This window comes from Vollenhovia emeryi, unplaced genomic scaffold, assembly GCF_000949405.1.
Source record: "Vollenhovia emeryi isolate VEMERY1.0 unplaced genomic scaffold, V.emery_V1.0 DF939577.1, whole genome shotgun sequence".
NCBI lineage: Eukaryota > Metazoa > Arthropoda > Insecta > Hymenoptera > Formicidae > Vollenhovia > Vollenhovia emeryi.
This window is the reverse complement of record NW_011966789.1, coordinates 1-9736: the sequence shown is the minus strand read 5'-3', so window position 1 is coordinate 9736 and position 9736 is coordinate 1. Positions and strand designations below refer to the sequence as shown.

Genomic DNA, 9736 nt, shown 5'->3' with positions numbered 1-9736 from the left:
AATTGTATAAAGATATCTCTCAGATATCTCTGAGATATCTGTAACTTCATAAGGATATCCTTGTTACGTCAGTGCTATGTGGGAGATAATCCATCCCATACCGATACCTGCTTTCGGGACAAAATTACATCCGCCATTGTATGCCATGGTTCCATATGGGTTTGTAATTTTCCACCTGACACGAGGTCTACCTTACACCGATTCTTGCTTTGGGGTAGAGTTTTCAATTTTTTGTTTTTTTTTCTTGGTATCTATTGGTCGTAGTTTTTTTAAATATTTTTCCTGCATTTTCTACTACAATACCTTCAGAATTTAATTTTACATTGTAGCGCCAAAATTAGTGGAATCTTGTCCTTATTTTTCAATGATTTTATTGATTTAAAAAATAATGTTAAATAAAATTTTAACTTTAATATAAGAGAAGTAGCGAGTCAAAAGGTCTAGCTAGTTTATTTTCTTCGTCTCAAACTTACTTATTTTAAGATAGTGGATTAACTAACTGACCTGTTAACGTTCAAGTCTCATGTCCGAGCAATAGTTAATCGAAAAAAGACAAATACCTAGTGTTCTGAAAAGATCTTGAAACTATAGCTACAAGAATATGAAATAAAAAATAGATATTTCCATTCTCTCCCTAACACTCTTGTCTAGAATATCTTTTTCTTAAATTTAAATTTCAGTGGATAAATTAAAATTCGCTACTTTGTATACCGTTACTCCTTCACAAATCTCTTTAAAAAATTATATTATTTCTTATTTAGTATTTAATACTTTAATTTGATATTTAATATTAAATTTTTTAATTTTAATATTTTACTTTAATGTAAAATTTCTTTTTAATTTCGAGATTAAATGATAGATTACATCATGGGCGTATCCAGAGGGGGGCAGCTGCCCCCCCCCTAGACTCAATGAGATCCCCATTGAGATTACGAATAATATAATTAATAGATTTGCCGAGGACTCCAGAAAATTAATTTTTATATAAATAAAAAATTTTTTTTATAAGTACGTAGTTTAATTTATGCTGCATAATTCACCTACGAGTGAATCCTGTTCTGCCCCCCCCTAGACAAAAGTCTGGATACGCCCATGGATTACATATAAAATATTGATAAAGAGAAACGCGTACGTACAATACTTGTTAACACTTGGAACAAATTCTTTCTATTTAGATTTACAGTTTAATTACATTTTTTGTTTATAAGTCTAATAGTTGTTTGTTTTTGCAGGAATTTGGAAACTTTGAAGAACAAAAAGAATGGTTAAAATTCCGATATGGATTAGTGGATGACGATCTCTATAAGTTGGTGTTTTGCATACATGTTGATAATATTGATTTTTCAAATAAATACTTTGTGAAATGATACAAAAATATAAATAACATTTTAAATTGGTTCTTCAAACATGTATCTTCTATAATGTACTTCTTCTTTAAATCTTCTTTAATTAAACACATACCTTTTATTGTAATGTAATTAAAGCAATAAAAAATCACATTTACATTGCAAAACATTTTTTTTAGTAACATAAAGATCTATATTATATTTTTCGGTAATTATGTACTATAGGGGAGTCAGCTCCGATGACCTTGACCTTGACATATGTTGTCAAGGTCACCCTCCTGAGTGACCTACAGAAGATTTTAGCTGACGTTCATTGTTTATTAAAAAGTTATTAACAAACAAGTTTTGATATTTATGTACTCTAGGGGAGTCAGCTCCGATGACCTTGACCTTGACATATGTTGTCACCCTCAACCTCCTGGTCACCCTCCTGAGCAACCTTCAAGTTTTAGCCGGCTATCGTTTTTTATTAAATATTTATTAACAAAAAATTTTGAAAATATAGCAGTTATGTTAAGTATGAAAGACATGATCGATACACAGTAATTTCGCTCCGAAATCGTTAAATACGCAGAAAAATAGGCTTAATTAATATCCTGGTTGATATAATATCTACATAAAGTAAGATTCAACCCACACCTAGGCAAAGGATCCTACACAGCACAAAGCTCCGATTAAGCTCCTAGGAAGTTCATTTCGCTGAGCTCCCAGGGAGCTTATAAAATTCGACAAAACAAACTTCCAGGAAGTTCATTTCGCTGAGCTCCCGGGAAGCTTACAAAATTCGACAAAACAAGCTTCCAGCGAGTTAGTACTATATATGTTACATCCACTACGTTTCGACCATCCGGATTGTGGTCCTTCTCTAGTGGTTGGTATACTCAAATATTTAACAAATCACAAGAGTATTGATTAGATTAGACTGACAAAGATGTGGGAATATGGAGGAGGAAAACAAATACTGGATAGAGGAAAGGAAAAGAATATTTTGGAAATGTATATTTTGCAACCACGGTAGGGATCGATAATATGGAACATTTTGCAGAGAAATGTGAAAAAGCAAAATATTGGTTTTGGCAACTGGAAAAGGATAGAGAGAAGAGATTAGGAAGATTATGCCCATCAAACACAGAACATTGCAACAACGTTGTAATATTGCTGTAATGTTGCTACAATGTTACAACATTGCCGTGATGTTGCTGCAATGTTCTGTGTTTGCTGGGTGAAATAATGGTCTAGAATCTAGAATCTAGATAGGGAGAGATTTTAAAGAGATTATGGACAGAAAAAGAGAGGATAATGAGTCGCTTGAACGGTTCCAGGCAGGAAAATAGTAGTAGTGATATAGAGGCTGTATCTTAGTGTTAGCTAGAAGTTTACTTGACATTAGGATTAAAATAAATTTTGAGCTAATTTAGGTTTAGGCATAGATTAATATAAATTAATTAGAGAATTTACAGCACAAAAGTTAAGGAAAAAGATAGGATATGGTAACGGTGAAGCAAGTGTATGGATGTGTAAGTGAGACTAAGTACTTTATATAAACCAAGTCCCACTTCTTGGCTATATAATGCTGAAGTGAATAAAGCATAAATGTATAATAAACATTTTATTTTTCTAAAATAATTTTAAGTTCATCTTTAATTAATGAAAAATATTCTTCCGTAATATTATAAAGAACATTATTTACATTATCTTCTGTTAAGCTATTATATGCATTTTCATCTAAAATATATAATGTTATGATTTTCCTATATCTGACACAAAAATCTTGTATTAAATTAGATTCCGTACTTACCTTTAATTGATAAATGTCCAAAGAGTTCACAAACTCCAGGTATAAATGCAATTGTATCTTTAACACCAATTAATGGCTTTCTAACCCAGATGTAAATACGTATATCATTGTATAATTCATCGTTAGATTTTGATTTTGCTCGTGTAATATATACGTTATATGCCATTTGACGTAATTGTAAATGGTTTACAACAACGAATGTACGAGATACAAAATCTTTAATATTTTTAAAATCAGAAAATTTAAGACAGAATCCTTTCGCTGGATAATCTACTAACAAGTATATACCAGAAATATAACTGCAAAGATCCTAAAATAAAATAAATATTGATAATATATCTTGTAAATGTTTAGTCACCAGGTAATTATTATAAATAATATCACCTACAATATATTCAAGTAGCATCTCATATTTTAAATAGTACAAATGCCAATGTAAATGATTCACAGAGGCATGAGCACATAAACCATTGAAAGCAGCCCTCAAAGACCTAATGTAAAAATACAAGTAAATATATATAAAACTTTGTTACATTTAGATAAATGTTTCTAATATAATGATTACCATAAATTGCTTAGTAGACATAATTCTATTACTTTATGAAGACTATACTCTGTCATAATTTGTGGCAAATATTTGAAACGTTCTGTAAGAAGTAAACAGTGACATTGCTCCAAAGGACTGGCATTAATTGCAATAATGTCGTTTGCGTCGCCATTTCCTACGTCAAATAATATTTCTTGCCGTGTTAGTTTAGTGAAATTAAAACCCAAAAAGCTGAAAGATTGTAATGTAGATGTGATTGATTCCGGGGCACGTCTACATTGTGCTCTATCTGGATTTAACTGAAATATCATTGCAAAGTATTAGGCAAAAATTAACATCATTTTTTTATATATTAACGAGTATACCTGTACTAGAAATCTGTATTTTCCCTTCAATGTTTTACTCTCTCGTATATTTAATATATAGCGAAATGCTTTAATTTCTTCAGCTTGTTTCCACATATGTCGTAAAGTGTTATCAAATAAAGACTCATTTTCCTCGCATGAATTAACGAGAAAATTAAAATCCTTTGTGTCATAGGCAAATGTGGTAATTTGTTTATACGAAAACATATTGAGTAAGATTTATATATCACACCTACACGACTTGTACCAAACACATTAGACAATCTGTAAAAAAAATACAATGATAAACATATTGATGTATAGATATACAGGTATATATTATAGTGCTGATACTTTAAACTACACGAAAGTAAAATCACATGTATGGAAATAAATATACATATATAAGTATGTACGGTTGTAGTCAGAAAGGTTATCTAACCGTTTATGATAAATTTTGGAACACAGTCTATCATGTCAGAAATTATAATTCCTGTTCATGAAATACTCGTATGTATTATTCCACAGATATTTGTATGTATTATTTCTTTGTTCTAATAATAGATCACTGTATATATATCCGCGAAAAAAGCTATAACCTCATAATAGACTGCGTTCCGAAACTGTCATAAAAAAGTGACCTTTCCGACCACTATACATACGTATGAAGTTAGGGCCAGTTTCACAAATATCTATTCGGTAAACTATTAACCGAAGGTTCATTGATTCCGTTTCTTTTTAAATAATAAGATGGAAAAATATATTGACCGTAGCCGCCAACGCGCGCGGACGCATACACCGAGCGGAGGGTTAGACGGCCGAGCGTGCCCATAGCGTGCGCTTCTTCTCCTGTTCATTGGGCTCGCGCGCTGATTGGCCCAAATTATTAATTTTCAATAATTATTCGAAACGTAATGATCGGATCGACTTGTAACAAACGACATTTTTCTTAGATTTTCGCGCGTTATCCGACGGTATACCGCCAATGCGATGATTTATTAACACCCTGTATATATTGTATACATAGAAAATATTTATAGTAAAACTTAAATATCTTCTTAATTATAATACACAGATTATTACAAATTGATTTATATATCTCTGATTTAATATCCAAACAACGAATAATAAAGAAACATACATAAGAGAATTTATAAGTATATTAAGAAAGGACTTAGACATTTAGATGCATACATATATTATTATTAATACTTGAGTACTTTACTCGAAATATCTATTATCTATGTTAGACATTATATCTGATATCTATTCTAGCCATTCTCTAATATATTGACACTTTATAGGTGTAACAGGACCTTCGTCACGACATTGTCTTCTCACCTGAAAAACAACAAATATTGCTTATTTATTATAAAAATTTATCATAAAAATTAAGATTAATATAAGCTCAAAAGAAGAGATGCTCATACGATGAAATAATAAGATTTGTCATATCGAGTTAAACTTATGTACTATTATTGGTTCATTTAATCTGTATCAAGATCTTCCTTAGTCAATAGCCAAAAATAAATTCAATGTTTATTAAAAAAAAACTTAAAAATGTATACAACATATGAGAACACGCCAATGTGGGTCACAAGGCAGGATGTAGGTAGCCCAACTTGTAATTTTTCTGAAAATAGTGAATCTATATACCGTTTCTTTCCACACTGGTTCTACACGCCGATTTCTTTTTCGGACATAACGCAGTTTTTCTTACACGTGGAATTATTATCGTCAGCAAATTCACGTATTCAAGTCGATAAACGATTTTTGTAAACATTTTTCTGATACTACGATTAGTATTCAATATTTTTCGCAAGAAAATTAAAAATAAATTTACAGCACGGGAAAAGGGAGGGTGGTATTGAATGCTAAACGTAGCATCAGAAAAATGTTTACAAAAATCGTTTATCGATTTGAATACGTGAATTTGCTGACGATAATAATCCCACGTGTAAGAAAAACTGCGTTATGTCCGAAAAAGAAATCGGCGCGTAGAACCAATGTGGAAAGAAACGGTATATAGATTCACGATTTTCAGAAAAATTACAAGTTGGGCTACCTACATCCTGCCTTGTGATCCACATTGGCGTGTTCTCATATGTTGTTTAGTTTTAGATAGGAGTCTTACTTGAAAGTCTATTATTAAAAATGTATATTGGCATTTGTATTATCGCATAGATATCCATGATTTTAGATATTAGTCCTAAAGTTTTATAGCTTATAGTAGAAGAAATAATTAATTTATTTTATTCATTTTTCTAATAAACATAATATATTTGTAATATATCTCACTGGACATAAGCCACAAGGAGTCTTAATTAATCCAGGTGAGCTGAGTAAAGGCTGAATTGCTCTATATAAATTACTTCCATCTGCTGCCAGTATTCGTTCAACCTTACCATCATAAACCAAAGTATTTAAAATCATCTCCATGTTAGTTACAGATAATTTCACCTATGAAAATTTCGAGTTTCTTTTTTAGTAACAAACTTTTAATGATATGGAAAAATGAAATGTGCATAAAAAATATTACCTTGCTTATTCCTAAATCTGAAATAAATTTCCACACTTCTTTAGAAGAAGCAAATGTCATGTTTCTTGCTGCAATAGGTCCAGCATTACAACTTTTCATCTTTTCTCTCTTCTGCTCCAAAAATCTATAGCATTGCTGATTCAACACGTCAACAAATTCTGTTTCAAAGTCTTGATCTTGATACCAGGCACCACCTGTTACAGACTCATCTGGTTCCAAGTTGTATAGCATATACACTTTTTTCTTGCTCGCTGCGACAGGTTTAACAACTTTTATGAACTTTTTAGTTTCTAAGCTTTTCAAAATTTTTTGTAATTGAGTGTGCATTAAATTAGATTTAAATCTTATATCTCGAGTCCATATTCCCTTATTTTCTGCTTCTTCAATAATCCTATATACGATTTTTTCTTCATTATCAGCACATTTAGCAAGTTTTGTTGGGTCTTTCAAGCGATAAAACAATAAACCCGCTTGTTTGAAAAGATCAAAGTATCCTTGAGATAGAAGCTTATTTATAATCTGAGCTCGTTGAACTGGTTGTAAATCAGGTAACTCGATAGCCAAGTCTTTGTCTGAGATACCCTTAGGTCTCTCTCGTGCAAGAGCAATTATTCTATAAAAAGAAATAAGGCACCTCAATATATAATAAAATGACAAATTTAATAACAAAATATATGATGTAACAGAATCTAATTACTTTTAATTTTAGTAAGTACTTATAATTTATTAACATGTAACTTATATAACACGATAAAACAAATACTAAATATAAAATATTTTATTATATTAGAGCCCAATATCTTATTTCAATGATTCAAATAACATGAATTATTGGAGACGTCCACTTAAAGTGAGGGAGGTCCGGGTTTAAACCTTGGCTGAGGTAATATTTTTTGTAATAAGAATTCCTTTAATGACGACAATGTTCTATCGAGAAAGAAACTGTGTTTTAAGACCAAAAAATAATCGGTATGCAGGATAGGATGAAAATGGTATAAAATTCATTGTATAAACTATTGAGCTACCTACATCCTGCTCGGACTGGACTGGCGAACTTATTTCTTATTGATTTATATCAAATTGGTCCACGATTTAACTCTCTATTATAAATTATTGGATTAATTCATAAATGATTCCATTTTACTTAGCAAAATGAATTAAAAAATTTTAGTTTTCTATTTAAAAACATTTGAATAAATTTTGTTATATATTAGATAGCTAGTGACGTTACCTGTTATTATTTTGACATCGAAATGCCTGCAAAATGACATTTTTGCTGATATTTGTTGAAATAATGACAAATACCGTCAGCTATACTTTCCTTTATCAAGTACAATTTCAGTACTTTCTATTTATCAACACAAATTGACACAAGTATGACTTATCCTTGCTCATCTGGATGTTGAAAAGACAGACTGACGCTCGTATCAACTTAAGTATCGTTAAGTAGAAAGCGCTATATGTTACCATTTAGATGGAAATTTATTAATTTCTTCTCTGAAGATTAGGAGTTTTAATACAAAAAATGATTTAATTTATCGGCTTCAGCATCCTTATAACTTTTTTTTCATTTAATTGGAAATAGATACATGGGAATTTAATAAAGCAAGATCTAGAGAATAAGAAAGCTGAGACAAAACTGACCATAAAAGTTCCAGAAATTTTTCTTAAAATTATTTTAGCCACGCTTGTCGGACATTGTCGTGTAGGAAAATCATTGTTGATCATTGTAGATGACAGCCGGTCAGTATAAGTACTGAGTCCTTATTCTTGAAAAGTATCGATATTTCATGAATATAAAGGGTAATATTCATATTACTAGAATTATTACGCTTGATATTCTAATATCATTTGTATAATATTGTATGCAGTATTTTTCAAAAGTAAATGATTCTTAAATAATACACTTTTATCTATTTATAGTAAATAAAATAATTACATACTAGATAATAGTAATTTTTTCAGACGAGAGAGTAATGTCTACAGCGAATTGTACTTATGAATCAATCCAACAAATATATATAACATTATTTGATATAATTTTTTTTTAATACTGTATAATAATATTAAATATTAATCAGTAAATATCGTCAATTAATTCAAAGGATATTCCAATGTTGTGAAAGGCTCCCAGAAGAAAAAATATATAGGGAGAAGTGCCAATGTGAGCTACAAAATGAACGGAACTCGGTTCTCACAGTATATGTAGAAAGAATTTCTCTTTAATATAAAACGTTTCGACCCTTCTTCGGGTCTTCCTCAGTAAGACTATTAGATACAATTTAACAAGGCAGTCAACGGTTACATCAGCTGTTAGATGAGTCCGAAGCGACGATATTGGAACGACTGTCTCTTACTTAGTCTACTACTTAGTCTACTACTTACAGTCGTTACAATATCGTCGCTTCGGACTCATCTAACAGCTGATGTAACCGTTGACTGCCTTGTTAAATTGTATCTAATAGTCTTACTGAGGAAGACCCGAAGAAGGGTCGAACGTTTTATATTAAAGAGAAATTCTTTCTACATATACTGTGAGAACTGAGTTCCGTTCATTTTGTGGCTCACATTGGCACTTCTCCTCCCTATATATAATTCAAAGAAAACGTGCAGTTCTAATAAAGTTGAAACGAGAGGTATATTTGCTGTAATCACGATTAAAACTTTGTTTTTTTCCTGTAAGGAAAAATTATGTGTCTACTTCGAACGCAAAAAAAACAGTGTACGGTTACAGAAATAGATCTACATTCATACTTTTGCTCTATTGTTTCAGGTCCATCGTGTTTTGTGCTGGTACTTGCATTTTGTTCTTCCACTTCCATCACCAATCATATGATTAAAAATAATTTTGTGCGATATTATACTGTAAATTGCCTTATTGTTGTTTTTCTCAATAAAACTTTTTACGAGATTCACATTAATTTATGTGCAAGCCTGCAAGTATTGTTTTGAATTAAATTACGTTAGGATTAGGTTAGAATTGCTTGATATCAAACATATGTACGGAGCAGAGAAAAACCTGAGAGCGGCCACCGAAAGTCTACTAGCTCAGAAACAGATGCACCCCCTGACAAAGTGAATGTCAACTACGGATGTGTTCGAAAATGGATTTAGGCCCGGTTTCACCATAGAGCTATTACAGATAGAGGGAGGGAGTCAACG

The 9736-nt window shown here is 31.1% G+C and overlaps 3 protein-coding genes across 7 annotated transcripts in view; 1 reads left to right on the top strand and 2 right to left on the bottom strand.

Moving 5' to 3' along the window:
* The window catches only part of LOC105557189, a 16107-nt gene extending 14594 nt beyond the window's left edge, over window positions 1-1513 (top strand). For both annotated transcript variants that reach the window (XM_012004368.1, XM_012004369.1), the window contains exon 5: window positions 1233-1513. In XM_012004368.1, the coding sequence (XP_011859758.1) occupies window positions 1233-1367 (135 nt within the window). In that variant the 3' untranslated portion in view covers window positions 1368-1513. The remainder of the gene's footprint in view (window positions 1-1232) is intronic.
* A 55-nt stretch (window positions 1514-1568) lies between these two features.
* LOC105557187 (GDP-D-glucose phosphorylase 1) lies at window positions 1569-4901 on the bottom strand. 3 transcript variants are annotated; one of them, XM_012004365.1, is made up of 6 exons: window positions 4698-4901; window positions 4057-4320; window positions 3710-3990; window positions 3533-3635; window positions 3145-3454; window positions 1569-3071 (listed from the first exon to the last, which is right to left on the bottom strand). In XM_012004365.1, exons 2-6 carry the CDS (start codon window positions 4261-4263, stop codon window positions 2956-2958), a joined length of 1017 nt encoding a protein of 338 aa, XP_011859755.1. In that variant the 5' UTR covers window positions 4264-4320; window positions 4698-4901; the 3' UTR covers window positions 1569-2955. The 3 variants fall into 3 exon arrangements, with proteins under 3 accessions (XP_011859755.1, XP_011859757.1, XP_011859756.1); XM_012004367.1 differs by having other exon boundaries at window positions 4804-4896; XM_012004366.1 differs by lacking the exon at window positions 4698-4901 and adding an exon at window positions 4478-4688.
* Window positions 4902-4978: 77 nt separating this feature from the next.
* LOC105557186 (probable DNA-directed RNA polymerase III subunit RPC6) lies at window positions 4979-9655 on the bottom strand. Of its 2 annotated transcripts, XM_012004364.1 has the most exons (5): window positions 9594-9655; window positions 9329-9508; window positions 6575-7187; window positions 6334-6495; window positions 4979-5376 (listed from the first exon to the last, which is right to left on the bottom strand). In XM_012004364.1, the coding sequence occupies exons 2-5, from the start codon at window positions 9394-9396 to the stop codon at window positions 5302-5304; spliced, it is 918 nt and encodes a 305-aa protein (XP_011859754.1). In that variant the 5' UTR covers window positions 9397-9508; window positions 9594-9655; the 3' UTR covers window positions 4979-5301. The 2 variants fall into 2 exon arrangements, with proteins under 2 accessions (XP_011859754.1, XP_011859753.1); XM_012004363.1 differs by lacking the exon at window positions 9594-9655 and having other exon boundaries at window positions 9329-9572.
* Between the last annotated feature and the right edge of the window lie 81 nt (window positions 9656-9736).